The sequence below is a fragment of the Zootoca vivipara genome, chromosome 15 (genome assembly GCF_963506605.1).
Source record: "Zootoca vivipara chromosome 15, rZooViv1.1, whole genome shotgun sequence".
Taxonomy (NCBI): domain Eukaryota; kingdom Metazoa; phylum Chordata; class Lepidosauria; order Squamata; family Lacertidae; genus Zootoca; species Zootoca vivipara.
In genome coordinates, this window is record NC_083290.1 from 38,823,288 (window position 1) to 38,844,305 (window position 21,018).

A 21,018-nucleotide genomic window follows, 5' to 3' on the forward strand; every position below is an offset into this window, starting at 1 on the left:
GGTCCAGATGGTTATTTTGTATTATTTTATTAAATTTCTATACCACCCTTCATCTGAAGATCACTGGGCAGTTTATACCACCACACCTGCTCTGAGAAAGCACCTGAGCTGTGCTCCTCTTTATCTCCCCTTGACTATGCCACTGTTAGCTTGGCCCTTTTCTGAATGTCTCTGTGTGGTGCACAGAGGAGCGCGCAGGCAGAGCAGGCGCATCTGGCAGCTGGCGGAGGAGCCGAGACACTTGCCGAATCATCCTCTTCTATACATGACTCTATTGCTGGGATGGAAGAAAGAGCCATATAGTTTGATGGAGAAAGAGAAGATAAACAAATGAATTGGCAGGGGGTGGGGGCTGTAGTATTTCGGTCATCTTCTTGTTGGTTTCTGCTCAAATCTCAGTGTGCATTTCTGGCACTAGTGAATGTTAAATAGGCTGGCAAATACATAAACTCACAAGACGAATGCATAAACTCACAAAACTAATCCTGGAGAACAACAACAAAAGCCCAGGATGGACTCCTGCTGCTATTGCTCAAAAACCAACCAGGCAGCCAGAGCAAATGATCAAGCACTTGAGCAAAGAGGCTTGGAAGGGGGAAATTTCACACAGCTACATCCAGAAGCCACACAGAGACATTCAGAAAAGCATGACACGGGCCTGCGCAGACTAGCTCAGCAAGCAAAGGACTTAGAAAAGAATCATCCAGGATTATCGGATATTGTCAAACAAAATGAGCCAAATCACTTAGGTTCATAAAGCAGGGGTATAAATCCAAAACGCCTACGCACTACATCTTTTTCTTTTCTTTTGGTGCATTCATCATGATTTGCGCTGATATAGAAAAATAGGGGTGGTTGGCTTTTGCTGCCCAACTCCCCAAGAGACTGAGTCCCCTAAGTCCATGATCGGTTGGAGATGAAAGGATGGAGGTAGGATGCAGTGAAAGCAAAGCACATCTTTATTTTTCTGTTGTAACAGAGTTCCCTCCCCTCCTAGCAAGGGGGCAAAAGAGACCCAGAACCAAGAAGAAACATCTCTTTTAAAGGCCTGCATTTTGGCATGGAGAAGCACAACGCCTCTACAAACAGTCAGAAATTACATCCCACCTAAGGTGGGGTTCAAAATTGGTTGAAAATTGGGAAAGGAGTATGACAAGGCTGAATGTTGTCTCCCTGCTTATTTAACTTACGGTATATAAACAGTTTGCCTGCTGCCTCTCCCTCAGCTGTAGGGCGGTTGAGTGGGAGGAGGCAGGCAGACTCCGGAGGCCCCGTGGAGCATCCTGCCCCAGCTGGCCCCACCCCTGGGCGCAGGGCACATACACTGCCCCAGGCGCCCGATCAACTTGCTCCACCGCTGCCCTTGAGGTCCCTTCCAACTCTACAATTCTGTGATTCTGTGGTAACAAGGTATCCCTAAATTTCATTAGATTAAATTGGAGAATAAAAACCACAGGTTTGTCCATCCTTACGTCCAGGTACCGTAATTGGCATTAGGACTACAAAAAGTGGGGTGTTTTTTTCTGGGAGTGCTCAAGTGTATGCAGTTCCAGCTCCTTCCCCCTCCCCGCTCCCCATTAAAAGTGTGGCACTTGGACCCAGAGCTTTAAAGTGTGAGCCATGCCTGGAAAATGCATAGGAGAGGTAAGTGCAGATAATCTTTAATCACTGTACTGTGTTCAGTTCTCTGCGCAGATATTTAAGAACATAGAGAAGCTAGATTGTGTCCGCAGGAGTGTGACACACATGATGAAGAGCGTGGATACTATGCCTTATTAGGAAAGGTCGAAGTCACAGGTTATAGTCAACCTGGATGGAAGATGTCTTAATTGGTGATATGATAGCCATCTTCAAATATTTAAAGTGTTGTGACATGCTAGAAGGAACAAAGTTGATTGCTGTTGCTCCAAAGGTCAGGATCTGAACAAATATTGTTCAAATTGCAAGAACAGGGGTTCTTGATTAAACATTCTGAATATTCTTGATGGTATAGGCTGTGGGACAGTTTGCCTTGGAAGGTGGTTTACTCCTCTTCAGCAGAGGTTTCCAAGAAGAGGCTGGATGGTACCTGTCAGGGATGCTGTAACTGCATCAACAGGGGGTTGTACTAGAGACCTTTAGGTCATTCTCTGACCCTCCACCTAAAAATCTAGATGTCCGGGGGGGGGGGGAGAGATCTAAACAGAGCCTTCATTCTGACATTTTGTTTTTTATGTGCAGCAATTATCACTTGTAGTTTGAAAGTGATGCAAAGCAATCAAATCAAGAAAAAGGGGCTTTGTTGTTTAAATGAGCTAACAAATATATAACTGAAAATGTGGCTTTTGATGCCTTTGTAGTAAAGTATGACAGATTGTCTTGATGATCAACGATGGCTGTGTAGCGAACTTGACGTTTTACACCCTGAATAGGAGATTATGTTTTTAGAAATTATTCATGGCTTGAAGTCCAAACAAATACCTTTGATCTAATCTTATACAGAGGCTTTGCAAAACAAAGTTTTATTTCACCTATTAAAAATCATTCAGGTGGACTCTCTTTCAGGGCTCTCACTCGACTTCTCCATGTGCTCACTTTGGACTTGAGGGATCGTGGTCACAATTGCTTCATGGATGCTCTCTGCGACATAGTCCAGGTTCTTTGAGTTAATGCTACAAATGTTGATCTGCTTGTTTGCAAGGAGGTAGATATGTTTGTGCTCCGCTAGGAACTCCACTTGGGAAGCTGGCAGGAAATAAGTAGCAGTATTGGCCTGGGCATAAAACCAGCTATGATAAAAAGGCTCATCAATGCAAACAACTACAAAAGAATTACGAAACACACAGGATGCAAATGAGGCATGCATGCATACAAATAATCTATATGTTTACTTAGCTTGAATGGCTACAGAGTTTAGGGCTGACCTGATACAAATCTGCAGCTTTGAGAATTTCCCATCCCCAATGTAACGGATGATGATTAAAAAGTCATATCTCACCCTTCCTCCCAAAGGATTCCAGGCAGCAAACACACAAACAATAAAACCATTAATACAACTTCTTCTTTTTTAAATGTTCCTGCCATTCTCCTGATTCTGCCAGTTCACTCAGATCATCTCTGAACTGGAGAACTCACTTCATTTCCATGCCCAGTCTGAATGAGGTGGACATTTCAATTTCTTATTCAACTCTAATACAGATAGCTAATTGGGAAATTTAATTAGTACAGAATCCAAAGCTTTTGTAATCGTTCATGAATCGTGACTGTGGAGCCACCTTTTGTTTAGAAATAAAACATTTTGAAGCATGACTCGCATATTAAAAGCATCCACCTCAATCCAACAAAGATTTGGGGACCTGTACACCTCAGTACATGTTTTCGGGGTGAAATCTGCAGATCTGGGGGAGGATCCCCCCCCAATTACTTGTAATCCTCTGATTCCATCCCTTGAACATAAATTAGAGATGGAAGTGAGATCTTGGACCCCCATCCCAAGATCTCTTATAGGCAGGTATGGCGTGTTCACCTCCACCTCCTGGCGACCCTGCCCTGTGAGTGGTAGGTATGTGAGCCAGGAAGTTGCACCTGTACAAACTCTCAACCTCAGTAGGAATCTGGTGCACTCAGGGATCCCACTGACATGCACAAGCCCCTTAACTGATGTTCTGCTAGGGATGGGGACCAAATTTGTTTTGGTTTGGACTGGCATCTGGGCAGCTGAACAGAAAGGGGAGTGACCAAGAGAGTAGGAGGAAATGGGGAATGATCTGGGAGACAGGTGGGGCAGTGGATGGGAACAGAGCAGCCAGGGGGACTGGGGAACAGCTCAATGAGTGTGCTCAGTGGCTACAGAATTGTGACTCACTGCTGGGGAACAAAACAGAAAACCACAGGAAGGGGAACAAATAGGAGAGACTCCCTGACCAAAAGCACTTCATGCTGCAATGTTTTGTTGCACCTCCAACTTCCACCTTTTAGAAAGCATTTTGAAAACAGTGCAGAGGCTCCCATAAGCCACCCAGAGGCTGTAATTTCCCCCTCTCAACACATGTTATTTGAGTTCTTTCTCTTAGGGGCAGCTTAGAGATGTGAGGTGGAAGTTACATCCAGGTGAACAGACCAAACCAAACACACAGTGAAGCAATCCTGTGGTTCCTCTACCATGCATCCAGATCAATGGCAACTCACCATGGCAAAGCAGGGAGCAAAGAGAGATACATACCCCTGCTAAGGTTTGAGCCTAGTGCTTAGGAAGGGCACAGTCCAGATGCAGACCTGCCTTGGGCTCACCAACAGACAATGGCGGCTGGTGCCCTTTGGGACTTGTTGGGAGGAAGGCAGGGAGGTGAACAGTAGGCACAGCAAGAGCAAATGACAGGCAAAGCCAACTAATTCTAGATTTGTCCGCACAAATCCTCATCTCTGCTGAGTTCTACAAGGCTAACACTGAGGCAAAGGAGGAGGAAGCAGATAGCAGCCTCTGGACTGGTTGTAAGAAAGAAGGCAGCCAGGTAGGGGCTGACTTAAGGTAGACCAAAGTCATGGAGCCCCATTTGCCCTAATGGACCAGCTCCCACTGTCAAGAGAATAGGCTTATTGGATACATACGGAGGAGCCCGACAAAGCTATTGACTCCTGATTGGGCTGTAATATGTTCCCAGGAACCCGGTGTCCCCAGGATACGCAGCTTTTCCTTCAGTTTTTCTCTAATCAGCATGATTCTTTTTACTAGTTTCAGCAGACTCTGTTTCCTGAGGACAGGGATAGAAAAGATATGGCATGAGATCCCCCCCCCCCCGGCTCTCCTCAAAATGGCTGTGATGTCTGGTTCAGACATAATGACTACAGCCAGTGGCGGAGGAAGCCACTTTGTCACCCGGGGTGAAAAATTGCCGTGCCTGGGGGGGTGGGGTGGGGCGTTGCTACGTAATGACGCATCCCGCTGCATATGCGTGCTATGTAGAGGGGGATTGTGTGCCCCCGCGACTTCAAAACGGAGCCTAAATGGAGCATCCAGGCTCCAGGTAGATAGCCCACTGGCGCAGCGCGCCCGCCGCACCAGTGGGCTATCTGCCTGGAGCCTGGACGCTCCGTTTAGGCTCTGTTTTGAAGTCGGGGGGGGATGCAATCCCCTCTACGTTGTACGCATGTGCAGCATCCCGCTGCATATGCGTGCTACATAGAGGGGTGACTTCAAAATGGAGCGTCCAGCCTAGAAAGCTTCGCTTGGCGCGGCGGGCAAGTGCCACCCTGGAGCTGGACGGGGGTGACAGTCAGCGCCCCCCAATTCCCGAGCCTCCAGCCTCCAGGTAAAAAGTTCGCTCAGCACAGCGTGCTGTGCCGTGCCAAGCGTGCTTTTTACCGGGAGGCTGGAGGGGCTTGCCTTGGGAGTCGCTGGGTGGGGCGCCAACTGTCCCCCCCTCCCCTAGAGTGGAACCCGGGGCGGCCTGCCCCTATTGCCCCCCCTTGCTACACCCCTGACTACAGCCCAACAAACTAAAGTTTGTTGAACTAGGAATGAGTCATGCGTTCACCTACTCCCACATTCTTTCTCTCCTCCCTTCGCTTTCATGCTTTAATTCAATGTTCAGTTAAACCACAGTTTCCTTGTGATATCCAGACCAAGAAACTGTGGTTTGAGCAATCCATACAAATTATGATATCAAACCAGAATCGAACCAATCTGTGGGTCTAGACATCTATAGATTTTAAGAATGAGGCATTTCTCCTTTCACAGTAGTACCTGCTGTGACATGTCCATGAATCCTCTAAAAAAGAAAGAGGCTTTTTTTTGCTTTAGCAGCTGGTCTTATGTATAGGCATCTATGCAGATTTAAAGAGTGGATGAATGAACCAGTCAACCACCCATCAATTAATCATTCCTGATTTCTTTTGACAAGTGGACAACCCTAATTTTTGATTCTAATGATATAATCTGTATATGAGATCTCTGAATGCTTTTAAATGTTCCCCGATCATCCCTTCATCCTTAAGGGCACCAGGGCAGAATATTACAGGCATGACTAAACCAATCATACCAAGACAAAATACAATAATGCAACAAGAACAAAACAATCAATAAAACAGTTCATGAACCAGTTAACCCAACAGAGCAAACCAACAGCATAGCCAACATTTTAAATGTCCAGGCAAATAAAAGGGTGATAATTGTTGGCACCACTTACAGCCACGCTAGTTGGGACTGATGGGAAATGGAGTCCAGAGGGCTGCAGGTTCCCCACTGCTGCTCTGAATGCTATCATAGCACTGGTGCCTGCAGAATATTTATTCAACCCTTGCCTTGGTTGCTGATCTCCCTTTTCCCACTCACAGCAATTGTGCAAAAATATTTTGGGGGATATCTTCATTACAGGTGCATTGAAATATTCACAAAACAGCAGCAGACAATACAAGCCCCGACCATGGAGTTACCTGCCTTCCTTCTTACCACTCGTACAGCAGTGCAGGGCTGGTCAGCACCATTGCAATGACCCTTGCCCCCAAGCTGGTGGGGCTAAACCACGTCATGCATATTTGCTTGGACAGCTGGGATTGGATTCTGATCAGTGTCTGGTTGTTTTTCGTCACCACAATGAGATTTCCCACCCGCTCATCTGCATGGAGTAGCAAAAGGGAACAGGGCATGTTGAAGATGGCGTTGCCAAATCAATTGTATACGAATCAATTACACACCTTCGCAGCCAGCTCTCCCCACACAGAACAACTTCAGGCTACACTTCCTATCCTTCACCAAATTCAGAAATTGCTGGGGCTGGTGGGCTGCCAAGTATCCCGTATTCCCCGGGAAACCCCTGTTTTTCCAGCTGTCCCCAGCCGAAAAAACAGATTCCCCCCCCCGGTTTATTCTGGTGCGGTGGCCATTTTGGAACAGGGCAGAGCAGCATCAAAAGTAGCTTCTGAACATGCTCCACCCAGTTCCAAAATAGCGGCAGCGCTACTTCCGGTTTGCTACTTCCGGTCCAGTCCCTTATTTCTCAGGCCGGAACTTGGCAGCTATGGTTGTAGGGAGTATCCCTGAGGCTGCCAGTCCAGAGGACAACCCACCCAAGCTTTCAAAGGAATATAGGAACATGCCTTATATTGAGTCAGTCCACTGAGGACCATCAGGCATAGGGTTGTCTACACTTTCACCAAATGAAATGCCTGGACCCTGAGATTGTCATCTGAGCCCCTTCTCTGTATGCCACCTCTGAAGGACATTCGGAGGGTGGCAATGAGAGAACATACCTTTTCTATAATAGCTCGGTATATATGAAAGGCTCTCCCCAGAGAGGCCCACTTATGGCAGGCAAGGTTTTGATTTACTGGGCACTGGGCAGTACCAGTGATTGGATGTCTGCATTATGATTATTATTTTTAATATGCTTGTGCATTTTTTATCATTGGAATTTTATACTGGTCGTAAAATCACTTTGGGGCTTTTTGTGGTGGGATTTAATAAACCGAAATCTACACTGTCAGTGATTCTCCGCTGCTTCAGGTGGGGGACATTCCTAGCTCAAATCGGAAATGCTGGGGATTGAACCTGGGACCTTCTGCATGCAAAGCAAATGCCACACCACTGAGCCACGGCTCTTCTCCTGTGTGATTAGTTCCTGATGAGCATCAGTCAGTTTTTACCCCTGCCACTCAATCCAATTTAGGAAGCGCTTTTGCATGGCAAACAATAGGAGTGGATTTTTAAACCTCTCCATAAAATCATCACAAGCAGAAATGTGATATAAACTGGGCATTGATGTAGTAAGCTAAAGTCTGGGATTACTGTACTTCCAGAAGAAGAAGAGAATAACAACAACTCGGAGTGAGTGCACTCATTGTTACTCGCTAATTTATGAACTCCTTTCTCTTGTCTTTGAGGACCTCTAGTGTTTAAATATAGGTATGATATCTTTTCAGAGCAGTCACGGACTTCCAGGCAGCCTTCCCAACTATGTGACACCTGCTTTTTCTTACAGCTCCTGGGTCCCCATGATGACGGGTAGGTTTTAAATGCAAGTGACAAACAAACAGACTCATGCGCTGAGAGCATATGCGAGGAGGTTGCAGAGCTGTGCTGCCTAGGCCTGCAACACGCCATCAAGGCACATGGCAGCAATGGATTTGGCAGCAATGCAACACAGGTTCCTGATATGGTAAAAGGGGACAATGTTATACCTGGGATGACCCCACAATCCTCTTATGCATGCTTTTGCTGTTCAGCGTGAAAGGGGTTTCTTGTGATTCCACTGCCCTCCCCCAAGATGCTTAGTCTGCCTATGACCCACTTAGTGTGACCATTAGAGTCCTACCGTATAGGCCAAACATTTTGGAAAAAGACTGGGCACACAGGAGCTCAAAACCCTTTGCTACAAAGTGCCGCACTGCCCAGGCATCCCTGTCCAAGTTTCCTGAAGCCAGTCCTTGAGCTACGATGTCGAAAAAGGGGAAGAGGTGCTTTTTCTAAGGACCCAAAAGAGGTGGGGAGAGAGAAGAAACAGATGCATTGTGAATTTGGCTGACTATAGCTATGGGTTTACCTAAAAGCAGCTTTGCTTTTAAGCAGTAGCCTGGCAATTGTGACAATGAATTGTGGGTAGGTGAGTAAATGGAATTCCATAGTGGTGAGTGAGTGAGCTAAAGGAGGATGGATGGAGCACCCTGTTCCTCCTCTGTAGCGCTGCATACAAAGCAAATTTGCTATCAGAGCAAGGAAGCCCCCTTCTCCAAGTCTAGCACAAAATACAGCAGGCTGCTGTAAGAGGACTGGAGCTCCAGCAGAATACAGGTTTGGCTTAGTTCTTTTGGGCAGGCTAGTGACTTTTATGGTCTTATTTACAAGGCTGCTTAAAAGTACAGTATCTCCTGATGAGTGTCTAGGATGGCTTGATGTTATTTCCTGAATGAACAATTCACATGCAGAGGTGGGATCTCAGAATGTGCATGGGGAAAACAGGCAGGCAGCAGGGTTGTTTTTAATGGAAGGGAAAGGGAAAGATTTTGGGATGCAGTCTCTGGTGAATGTGCAGCCTGCTGGAGGAGGGCTTCTTTTGCCTCTGTTGTAATTTGCTTGTAAATTTGTAAATCAAGCCAGTGTTATAAACAGAACTGAAGTTTCTTAACTGTCCACTCATTGAAAGACAAAGAAAAACCCTAAAGTTCTGTCCTAAAACATCTCACTTCTTGGAAGTGGGGATGGCATTCTTATTTGCAGTGAAGCATGGGATATACTTGCACATTATCTTTTTCACAAGTAGGACGTGCAGCAAACTGGGTATAAAGGATTTCTCCCCAGGATTCTAACCACTCCACTACATACCATGCCCCTTTTCCCAACAAATTTCCATTTTCCCACTATCAGATGGGCCCCATATGCCATATGCTTTTAAAGCAGCATCATACCCAGGCATAGGCAAACTCCGGCCCTCCAGATGTTTTAGGACTACAACTCCCATCATCCCAGGCTAACAGGACCAGTGGTCAGGGATGATGGGAGTTGTAGTCCCAAAACATCTGGAGGGCCGGAGTTTGCCTGTGCCTGATCATACCACTTTGAACAGTCACAGCGCCCTCTCCACCACCAAAGAATTCTGCTAACTTTACTTTGTTATGCTGCTGAGAGTTGTTAGAAGATCTCTATTCCATTACCGGATCTACTGCTCACAGAGTGGTTTAACAATCGATCCCTCTTCCCAGAGAACTGTGAGAATGGTAGCTCTGTGAGGAGAACAGCGGTCTCTTAACCAGTGTTTCTCAACCTTTTTTGGGCAAAGGCACACTTGTTTCATGAAAAAAATCATGAGGCACACCACCATTAGAAAATGTTAAAAAAATTAACTCTGTGCCTATATTGACTATATATAAAGTAATTCTCCCACGGCACACCAGGCAACATCTCGCGGCACACTAGTGTGCCATGGAACAGTGGTTGAGAAACACTGCTCTTAACAACTCTCAGCACTCTTAACAAGCTACAGTTCTTGGGATTCTCTGGGGGAAGCCATGCCTGTTTAAAGTGGTTTGACTCCAAGAACATTAGGAGGGCCGCAGCTTCCATATTCCTGGTCTGTTGAGTCACTGGCCTCTCTAGTGGATTCCTATATTTACCTCCATCACTGCTGCAACTTCTTCCCACTGCTTGTGTGTCAAGCCAGTTTCCTCAGGAGCATGCAGGAACACGATGGAGCCTTCTGGTGCGTCCTGAAAGCAAACCAATCCTTCAGTCAACACCTTATGTTGATTGAAAACACTGGGGGTCACACAGGTTGGGTGGGGGAGAAACATAGCTGCCAAGTATCCCGTTTTTCGCAGGAAACCCCCGATTTAAAATTTGTTTCCCGCTCTTCTCCCGTATTGCAAAATACCCCGTATTATCTCCGTATTTCTAAGACAGCAGCTGAGCTCCTGCCGGCCAGGGAGGCTCCTCAGCTGCATTGCTCTGTGAGCAGTATCAGAGCAGCTAAAGGGTTAATAGGAGTCTGAGAACAATTGGGGGCGGAGCTTGCATGCCTTAAGCCTGGGAAGAAAACTGGGATTGCCTGAGGCAAATGTTATGGTTTATCAGTGGCTATTGCTATCATTCCTAAGTACCGTATAAAACCTTCACATTCAGAAGCAGTGCACTTCTGATTACAAAATGCTAGGGACACAGAACAGGAGCGATGGTTTGTGTCGGGCATATGAGTGTGAGGGACGTGACACTATAGCTCAGTGTCAGAATACATGTGTTGCTTACAAGAGGTCCCAGGTTACAAAGGAACAAAGGAGGCTTCTTTATACTAATCTCGGGGCTCATTCAGACTTGCATTTGCCCTGAGGTTAGAAAGTGTGGGTGCCAGACGTTTTCCTCCTGCCCCATCGTTTCCTCCCGGGAGGGGGGGGGACACTCTTTGGCACTAGGTCAGAGCAAACCTCCATCTGGGAAAAATGATGTTTGCTCTGCTTCGGTGATAACAATTGGGTCTTTCCAGAGGAAGGCGGCAGGGGAAGAGGGCATGTGGATGAGCCAATAGTTGGTATTGTTTATGCTTACTTGAAACAGATTTCCATGATTTCAGCCAAGGGCCTTTTCCAGCCTTACCTGGTGATGCTGGGGATTGAACTTGGGGCCAGCTGCTCCATCACTGAGCTATAGGCCTTTTTCAAGGCCGAGCATCTCCTCTTAGCAGCATCAGGAGGCAGACAATGAGGACGACTTCAGACTGAGGCTCGGCCAGGGTAGATAAAACTAGACTAGGTGACACAGCTTCCTGTGTTTTGTTGACAACTGGGTGGGCACTGCTGTAGGAAGGAGGCTGTATTTATTTAATCAATTACATTCGCATCCTGCCCTTCCTCGTCAGGGGTCAGAGTGCACACACCATCATACCTGCCAAGTTGCTGTCAGAGAAATAAGGGACCGGGCTGGAAATAGCAGACCGGAAGTAGCGCTGCCGCCATTTTGGAACTGGGTGGAGCATGCTCAGAAGTGACTTTTGGTGCTGCTTTGCCCAGTTCCAAAATGGCCGCCGCGCCAGAAGTCGCACTGCAGCCATTTTGGAACTGGGCAGAGCAGCATCAAAAGTCGCTTCTGAGCTTGCTCCGCCCAGTTCCAAAATGGCCGCCGCGCTAGAATAAACCGGGAAAAAACAAAAAAATCAGTTTTTTCAGCTAGGAACAGCTGGAAAAACGGGGATTTCCTGGGGAAAATGGGAGACTTGGCAGCTATGCACACCATCCCTGTGAAGTAGGCCAGGCTAGGACACAGTGGGTGGGTCGGTGGGTACCCAGTCAAGCTTCATAAATGAGCAGGGAATTCTACCTAAGTTTCCCACATTCCCTCCCAACCCAACATTCTAGCTCAGGGCTTGCTAAACTTTTCCGGGTTGAGGGCCACTCTCACCTTTGACCCATCCTCTGGGGGCCGCATACCAACAGTTCCTCTCCACACCTGCGCTAATTAAATGGCCAATATAATGAGAGGAAGGGGTGATTTGGATCCCATCAGGGCTCTCTGAGCTCTGACCACACCAGTGTTGTGCCTACTTTACCTTTTTTTTTTTTGCCAGTGCTGGGCCCCAGAAAAAAATTGTTTGGGTGAGGGAGTGAAACAGACCCTCAAACTGGGAGATTGCCAGTTAGGATGTTACCTGCAGTTCCTCCAGGAACCCTTCTGTGTCGACAGTCAATGTGATGGGATTCCAATAGTGGTAAGAACGGATGTCTGAAAAGCCAGCAACTTGGAATATGCACCCAAGATTGTCTGAAAAGATGGGCGGGGGGGGGGGGGGGAGAGCGAGAGAGCGAGAGAGCTTATGGGAGTGTTTTGTGCCAGCTTTGTTTTTTGGTTGAAAATGAGGGATGCATTCACATGTAAGAGATGAGGAATGGGGCAGAGTTCAGTGGTAGATCACATGCTTGAATGCAGATGGCCCAATAGTCATTCTCTAATTAAATGATGTCAGGAAGAAGGGCTGGGAAAGACCTCTGCCTGAGTCCATTTAGATATACTCCGTGTCAGGGAAGGCTCCATCATTAGGCAGAATTGGCAGCATACCGCCCTCAGATGTGATGAAGCCAGGCAGTGTTGAAGTAAGATCCAGGTGCCAGTCTGGTTAGCTTCTGCATGCGGAATTATATTGTCGTTCATCTCAGGCATTCAAAGGTCTTGGCCAATACTTTGCAATATTGTCAGAGTAGGTAATACCCGGATAGATGGATTAACAGTCTAAAGCAGCTTCATATGTACATGAGATACTGGGTAGAGCAGAAGATGTCCTGCAGGCCTGGCATTGGCTTGGAGTTTCCTAGGGCAACTGCCAGGGGCCCAGGGGCTATGAACATTGTGTCTACCAGCATTGACATCTGCCCAGGGGCTCTCCTGTCAAGGGCAGCTGGGCTGCAATTCTCTGTATTCATTTCCTGCAATGCCCTGTAATGATATGGTTTTGGGTGTCCCGGGGCATTGTGGGAAATTAAAATGGCAACTTCTTGGAATGTTCCTGCTGCCACTGTCAAGTGAGTCTGATGGGGTCCAGCAGCCTAAGCAAGGCCCACGGTAGGCCCACGGTAGGACGTGATATCCAGTATCATCTCAAATTTGGAGGCAGCTGTAATGGCCTGATTTAGGAGCTAAATCTCCCTTAACTGAATTGCAGTGGGTGCTTGGATGTGATGACAGAGGCTCCTTCCTCATCTCACAATGCTGCAAGACTCTGGCCATAGGCACAGCATGCATTTAAAGCATTATAATACCACTTTAAACAGTCATGGCTTCCCCCAAAGAATTCTGGGGACTGCCATTCATAAAGGGTGCTGAGGCTCCCTTGTTAGGAGGCTCCTAGTCCTCTTCTTTGAGAGTTACAATTTCCTGAGTTTCCTGAGAAGAGAGATTGACTGTCACAATACAGTCTATAACTCTGAACCTCTGAACATGGTTCTTCTAACAACTCTTAGCACCCTTATTGAACTACATACCATCCAACATTTTGGGACGGCAAAGCAGAACATCCCTCCCACATCCTCCCTGCCTGATCTTAGCACTCTTTCACCCACCCCCTGCCCAATCTCCACGTTCTTTCTCAACCCCACCCATCCACCTGATCTTCGCTCCAATCTTTGAGCCTATTTGGCCTCTCCACGGCCACCCGAATTGATGTGCCCACTTTCAGAGGTGTACTTCCGGATGTGCTGTGCCCGCTTCTAGGAGTACAGCAGTGGCAGAGGAGGTTGTGGAGGCTGCCGTGGCTGTCCCAGAAGACAAGGATGAGGAGGTGAGGAATCCAGGATTTCAAACAGAAGCCGGGGCAGCTACTGTGAATCTGGGGTGTCTCACTCAAAGCAGGACTCTTGGGTAGTATGGAACAGCTCTCAGAATTCTTTGGGGGAAGCAATAAGTTTTTAAAGTGGTATCAGAGTACTTTAAACATATGGTGTGAATGTGCCCTCTAGATTATGTTTTCTGCACAGCTGGCACTGCTACAGATTGGGATTCTTTTTTTAAATCACAGCAACATTTCCCATGGGCTTGCAGCTTCAATTGTAGGGCTAGGCATCAAAGTGGTGGTGGGAAAACAACAACAGTTTATATACCTAATTGGGGTGTGGCGATCAAAACAGTTGCTGGAGCTGTGCAGTAGCTGGGCTTGTACCAATGGTGCAGAAATTCAGCTCCAATCCACAAGGCGCCGGTTCCACCATTTGTCTGAACACCACATGCCTATTTACAAAGGAAAGTTTGGAGTAAGTCAAGACAGGACAAGAGTACGGATTTTAGAAGGCATCAACTTCCATTCTGCCCTGCATTTGCCGTGTTCCACTGCTGCTTGGATTCCAACCAAAGCCACATTATTTGTCATGCTTTCTGCTGTGGCAAGATCTTTTAATGCAATTAATCATTGCATTGATCCACAATATTTGTTTCAATGCAAAGGAGCATGAACGTGGGAGGGAGTTATCAATTACATATCATTACGTATTATTTGTGGTCTGAAAACAGCAGCAGCAAATATCAAAAACAACAATAGGGAATAGTGATTGTATTCCCTCGACTGATATCTGTCCTGGACCAAATAAGTGAACACCTGCAATTTCCCCTCCCAGTTCTGTTTTGGTCATAATTCTCCAACATCTCTAGACAGGAGGACCACATAAGTGAGGCTAAGGTACAGTGGCATGCACAGGGTTAATCTGTGCGCAGAATGGCTAAATCAGCACTGAGCTGACATCTAATTTAGCTGCTATTGCTGATAAAAGCTGTTACCCGGTTGTCTAGGAGAGCGTGGCTGTCCTTGCCAATAGCTAGCTCCATGGCTGCTCGGGTGAACCCCAAAATTCCGAGCTGTGGGAGGTATTCGTGGTTCAATGTTGGGTCCTCAGGAATTTGAAGCAGGATTCGTTTTACCACTGGTGGGATCCAAACTTCATCCAGATCTGTATGGCAGCCTGGAAAGAAGGGCAGGGCTGATGTAAGCTGTACCCACCAGAATTTCAGAGACAAAAACAGGAGGGCACACCCTTGCGTTTTGGTCATGCTGAGTCTCAGTTCTGCGTCAAAAAAGGAATTTTGGAGGTTCCAAATTATTTGATCCTGTTGACTGTTGAAAAAATATGGCCCTCTCTTTCTCTCTCCATGGTCATCTTGTGTCTTTGCAGCTTGTGTCCGCTGCCAAAGTTATGTGCCTATCTTATCACTAGGGATGGGGATGAAATCTGCTCCAGTTAGCATTTAAAGGCAAACCTATCTAATTCTTACTTTCTGAAACAATACAAAAATCTCAACATTGTGCGAAAATGTGGAAATCTGAACTTAAGTTCGGGAAAATGAGAGGAACTGATATTGATAGATTCACCTGCCCCAACTTGCCCTTCTGATGACATGTATCACTTTTCAGTTCTCTGCTACTGGAATCTGGCTGGCTCCTGGATCTAGCACAAAGCTCCTTGTCATTATCTTCAAATCTCTCCATGAATTCACACCCTCACTTTCAATCTCACATCTTAATGCAGCCCGACCCATGACCCTCACTTCTCTAGCTCCACCACCCTTATGTTTACTGACTCCTTTAGGTCCCAGTTCTCCTCCAAGGACCTCAAGGTGCATATATGGTTCTGTCCCTCTCCCCTCTTTACCCCATGACAACCCTGCGAAGTAGGTTAGGCTAAGAGGCAAGGGACTGGCCCAAGGAAACCTGGCGAACTTCATGGCCGTGTGGGGATTTGAACCCTGGTCCAGAGTTCTCCTGCTCCCTCAAAAGCCTGCTGTTGTGGATCTTGCATCTATGAGTAGGAAACAGGAGGGGCGTGGGGTGTTGCATACTTTAAAAAAATATCTTCTTCTCCCCCCCCCTCTCTTGGCTTTAGTTGTTACTATGTGGTTAGTCTGCCTGCTGGTTGGCTGCACTCAGAGAATTGTTTTTTGCCTCAGGGTGAGAATTTGTTAGTGAAACCTGCCGCCCCTCTCAGGTGAGAGGTGGGAGATGTGTGTATCCCCCCTGGGTGAGACATGCTTAGTGGATTTGTTTTGTTTTGTTTTATGCTGCAGGCTGATTGATGTTCCTGGCATATATGATTTATTTTTTCATGTAACTGGCACTGTTTTGATTGGTTTAGCATATGAATTATACTTCTGGTTCATTCATTGTGCTTATTGCATCTTTGTTGTATATATATATATATATATATATATATATATATATATATATATATATATATATTCTGAATTAGGAAATGTTCTTTATATTGGTTAATCCTTCGTTAATCACTTTGAGCTGCTTTCAGCTAACTTCCTTGCTGGAAAGGGGGGTGTTCAGATATAAAACCAAAGTATAGACAGGCTCTGCACTTTCTGTCTGTATGCTTAGAAGTCCTTCTCAGAACTCCTGTGGGTGCTAGCTTCCCTCAAAGCCCTCCTTTTCTGTTGGCTCAACCCTTGACTTTCCATGCAGTACTGGAACGAACCAAACACACCTGCAACTTTAACAACCACACATTGCTTCCCTCTGCTCCCCTTCCTAGGTTGAATCTATCCATCCCATTATAATTTTAGACTAGAAGCCGCTTGGGAGCAGGGGCCTGTCCTCTTGGCCTCTGGAAAGTTTGTACACTTAGGGCAACGTATCTATATGTCTTATGTTTTTGCTTCCCAAAATCACAGTTGTCTGGGTGCAACCTTCCCTATTGAAACAGATTATTGTTGGAAGGAGCTAGGCTTGGCTAGGAAATCTACCTGCATGGCCAAGGCACACCTTTTGGGGTGAAGGATCTGCTCTGTACGCATCCAAGGGAACGTCTGCTGCTTTGGCTAATGGAACATCAAGGAAAACTGAAAGAGTCGCCATGGCCCAGCCTGGCTAAGACAAATAAAGCTTTCACTTGCACCTTCTTCTGCTCAAACAGTGGTGTCAAAATAGTTGCTTAAAGTCCTCCAGAAGAACCCACATTGACCCTCCGTCTCATGGAACTGTAAGACAATTGTTTCCTGGGGTACCATGTGCATTTGCACTCAAACATTCCAAGGTAAGGATGTGGATAGAAAATAGCCCACTTAGTGAAATCCAGCATGCATGATTCTCTGGCATCGCTCCCTCTCTTCTCCTCTACGAAAGGGGAGAGGGGGGAAGAGAAACCCCATATAAAGTTATTTGTCATTGCGTGAAAGGTAGGGCTGTGCAAGCCGCAGCTTCCCCGATTCAGTTCAGATCCAATTGGATGGCCTGGATTTGGGCCTGATCAGACCAGTTTAGACTTTTTGATGCTTAGGGCAGTGGTAACTTCTGAAGTGCAGCAGTTCAGTGTGGTAACTCATGGCCATGCCTCAAAGGAGAGTCTAAAAGCAAACAAACTAAAGAGAAGGTTAACCCTGCCAAATTCCAGACAGGTAGAGCCAGGGCCAGGATAGACGTCTTCTAACAACTGTCAGTACCCTTAACTACAGTTCCCAGAATTTTTGGGGCAGGAAGTAATAGCTGAATAAAGTGGTATGATGCTATTTCAAATGTATAGTGCAGATGGGGCCATTGTCAGTGGGGGCAACTCTCTTTGCTCCCAGGCACAGAGAATGACCCTTATTTGCCCCTGGTGAGCATTATGTTCAGCAGCCTAAGACCAACCCTGCTTTATCAGCCCCATCCATTCCAGCATTCTGTTCTCACAGTAGCCAACCAGATGCCTATAGAAGGTTCACAAGCAGGACCCGAGTGCCCCCATTAGTAGAAGTAGAACACAGCCTTATCCTCAGGAATTTGTCTAATTATCTTTTAAAGTCATCCAAGTTGGTGGCCATCATTATTTCCTGTGGAAATGAATTCCATCAATTAGCTAAGCTCTGTGTGAAGCGGTGCTCACTGGAAGGACAGATCCTGAAGCTGAGGCTCCAATACTTTGGCCACCTCATGAGAAGAGACGATTCCCTGGAAAAGACCCTGATGTTGGGAAAGATGGAGGGCACAAGGAGAAGGGGGTGATGGTTGGACAGTGTTCTTGAAACCACGAACATGAGTTTGACCAAGCTGCGGGAGACAGCGGAAGACAGGAGTGCCTGGCGTGCTATGGTCCATGGGGTCACAAAGAGTCAGACACACTAAACGACTAAACAACAACAACAAGTGTGAAGAGGTACTTTCTTCTCTCTGTCCTGAATCTTCCAGCATTCATTGAATGTCCTTGACTTCTAATCTGCTCATCTTCTGCACAGCAGCCCTTCAGACAGCCTCTTCATTGCATGAATACCAGTAACACATTGCATAAAATGTGCCATTTTTTACACACACCCTTCAAAGGGTCTCAATTCAGCTTATCATAATTATTTCAGAAGTCTTTTGCATGGAGGAGTGTGGTGCAGTTGTTAGAGCCTAGTTAGGATCAATCAATCAATCACTGGTTCATCCACTGACCTTGGGTCACGGTGCAGGAATACTTACTTTTGTTGGTCCTGAATCTTCCAACATTCAGTTTCCGCCAATGTCTCTGAGTTCTAGTATTATGAATGTTTGCTGCTAATGTTTACTTGCTCAAGTGTACCAACTGAACACAGCTTACCAATGGAGAGAAATTCGAAGAAGAAGAAGAAGAAGAAGAAGAAGAAGAAGAAGAAGAAGAAGAAGAAGAAGAAGAAGAAGAAGAAGAAGAAGAATGTAAGAGTGTAATTTGTGAGTTCGGGGGCTGTGCACACACATGCATGCACAAACCAACCCAGGGCTCTACCCTGACCCAGGGAGTACATGCTCTGTCCTCAAATCAGCTTTTTGGGAGGGAGAGCTAATGTTTAGGGTTAATGTGGTCAGCCACCTTGACTCAAAATGGTGTCTGGCATCCAAGACCATCACTTCCACTTCAGAAATCCTCGTGCCAAGTTTCACGATGATATCTTAGGAGGCATCCAGATTGGTGCAGGTTGGAACTGTCCCACTAAATGTGGTAAAGACCCACCAAATGGGGGGGATGGAACATTCAGATGTGAGCAAATTGGTGTAGTTTGAACCCCTTATGCAAAAAAAGGGTTAAGTCACTGCAAAGTCACATTTTGATCCATCATCTTGATTTAAAATTGCACCCAACATCCAAACATTGGCAAAGACCACCATTCCCACCTCGGGAACCCCTGTACTAAGTTTGGTTACAATATCTCAAGAGGTGGCTGAACCTATGCCAAAGTGATGTTTCAGTCTGCCATCTTGATACAAAATGGCAGCCAGAGATAGAGAGACACACACACATTTGGGAACCCTCATGCCAGATTTGGAAATGATATCTCGAGAGGCATCTGAATGCATAGAAAACATAGGCTTCTCAGCCTTTTGGCTAAGATCAAGTATATACGGACAAAAAATTTTCCCCAAATATATAGTGGACTGGTAATATTTTAACCACAGAATGCCGCCAAACCAAGAGGACCTCATGGCACAGACTGGAAGAGAAGCAGCAGCTTTTTTTCCTCCTCTAAAAAATATTTAATAACCGTTCTGTAATATAATCTGTTGGTAGCATTTGGAACCATCTGAAGCTGTTCGTTTGACAGACTTCCTCCATACGATGCTTGCCACAACGAGGAAATGGGACATCATCGTTCATTAGCTTCTTCTTCCTAAGGATGGGAGATACAGCAAAAGATCAGTTTTGAGAGCTCAAGTCAGTACATACTCAAGATTCCCTATTTGAAGGTGCTGACTGCTGTTGCCACCTTTTCACTTCTATTTTTTCCTTATTCAGCCCATCTGGGAGCTTTGGGAGCTGAAGAAGGGGCAAAAATGCTTTCATACAAAGCTGTGGGACCTGTGGCCTTCCAGGTGTTGTTGGATCGCAGCCCACACCAGCCCCAGTTAGCATGGGCAATAGCCAGAAGTGGTGGGAGCTGCAGTTCTTCAACATGTGGAGGGTACCATAATCATAGCTGCTAAGTCTCCCGTTTCCCCCGGGAAATCCCCGTTTTTCCAGCTGTTCCTAGCTGAAAAAATGGAATTTTTTTGTTTTTTCACGGTTTATTCTGGCGTGGTGGCCATTTTGGAATTGGGCAGAGCATGCTCAGAAGTGACTTTTGATGCTGCTTTGCCCAGTTCCAAAATGGCTGCAGTGCGACTTCTGGCGTGACGGCCATTTTGGAACTGGGCAAAGCAGCATCAAAAGTCACTTCTGAGCATGCTCCGCCCAGTTCCAAAATGGCGGCAGCACTACTTCCGGTCTGCTATTTCCGGCCCGGTCCCTTATTTCTCTGACAGCAACTTGGCAGGTATGACCATAATGACTACCCTTGCTGCTTCTTCTTCTTTTAAAACCACATTCATCTTCAACAGCTAGCTTGAAATGTGTTGTTGCTGGCATCTGTCTCAAGAGTCAATGGAGTACACCTCTAGGGGTGAAGTCAAACCACTCTTGAGACTTCAAAAACTCTGAAAATTTGTTAGCTGCACAAATATTTGGCCAGGTGGTATTCAGTACCAGCATTTTGACATCCAACCATTTTACAACAGTCAATGTCTGGCCATATCCAACAGCCAAGTTACTATAGGATTTATTAAACTAGTTCTCCCTCGGCCAGTGTTTGGGCTGTTGCTTATGCAGCCAAAGCAGTATCATTCAAATACGGGGAAGGGCTGTCAGAAGGAGGGACAGGGGGAGAAATGCAATTTAGTTTGCATTTAAAGGCAAATCTACCTAATCACAGTTTTTGGAACAATATGCAAATCAAAATACAGCTGTCCTTTGAAATCCACATTGTCTGAATTTTGCAATGCAGTTTTCCAGCCAAGTATTGTATCCAAAATGCAAATTGTAGGGTGAAATGCACAGATGAATGCATATACTAATGAAAATAACATCAAAATGCATTACTTTAATAGAAATATAATTATTATGGAAACAAGCCTTGCATAAATGAGTACCATACATTAGGCAAAACAGCCTACAAAAATGAGTACATTAGGATAAATTTGCACTAAAATGCTGCTGAATTTTCATGAGGCCTTTAAAAAATAAAGCAATCCCAAACTATTGTAGAGAACCGAATTTAAGATTGGGAAAATTGAGAAATTGAGAGGAAGAGATAGAGTCACCCATCCCTAATATGGA

The 21,018-nt window shown here is 46.0% G+C and overlaps 1 protein-coding gene across 1 annotated transcript; it reads right to left on the bottom strand.

Moving 5' to 3' along the window:
- Positions 1–2,524: 2,524 nt before the first annotated feature.
- GOT1L1 (glutamic-oxaloacetic transaminase 1 like 1) lies at positions 2,525–16,793 on the bottom strand. Its single transcript, XM_035140058.2, has 9 exons — positions 16,682–16,793; positions 14,717–14,898; positions 14,047–14,173; positions 12,105–12,217; positions 10,084–10,176; positions 8,289–8,439; positions 6,428–6,593; positions 4,588–4,730; positions 2,525–2,724 (listed from the first exon to the last, which is right to left on the bottom strand). The coding sequence occupies exons 1-9, from the start codon at positions 16,791–16,793 to the stop codon at positions 2,525–2,527; spliced, it is 1,287 nt and encodes a 428-aa protein (XP_034995949.1).
- Positions 16,794–21,018: the final 4,225 nt, after the last annotated feature.

Bases quoted from the DNA above. Each gene is read 5' to 3' on its own strand.
- GOT1L1 (XM_035140058.2), bottom strand. From the start codon at position 16,793: ATGGCGACTCTTTCAGTTTTCCTTGATGTTCCATTAGCCAAAGCAGCA. The intron at 8,440-10,083 runs GTAAATATAGGA...TTGGGTCCTTAG, and splicing joins AAGTTGCAGCAGTGATGGAG to AAAAAGCACCTCTTCCCCTT. The intron at 4,731-6,427 runs GTAAGAAGGAAG...CCCTGTCCTCAG, and splicing joins CCTGCACTGCTGTACGAGTG to GAAACAGAGTCTGCTGAAAC.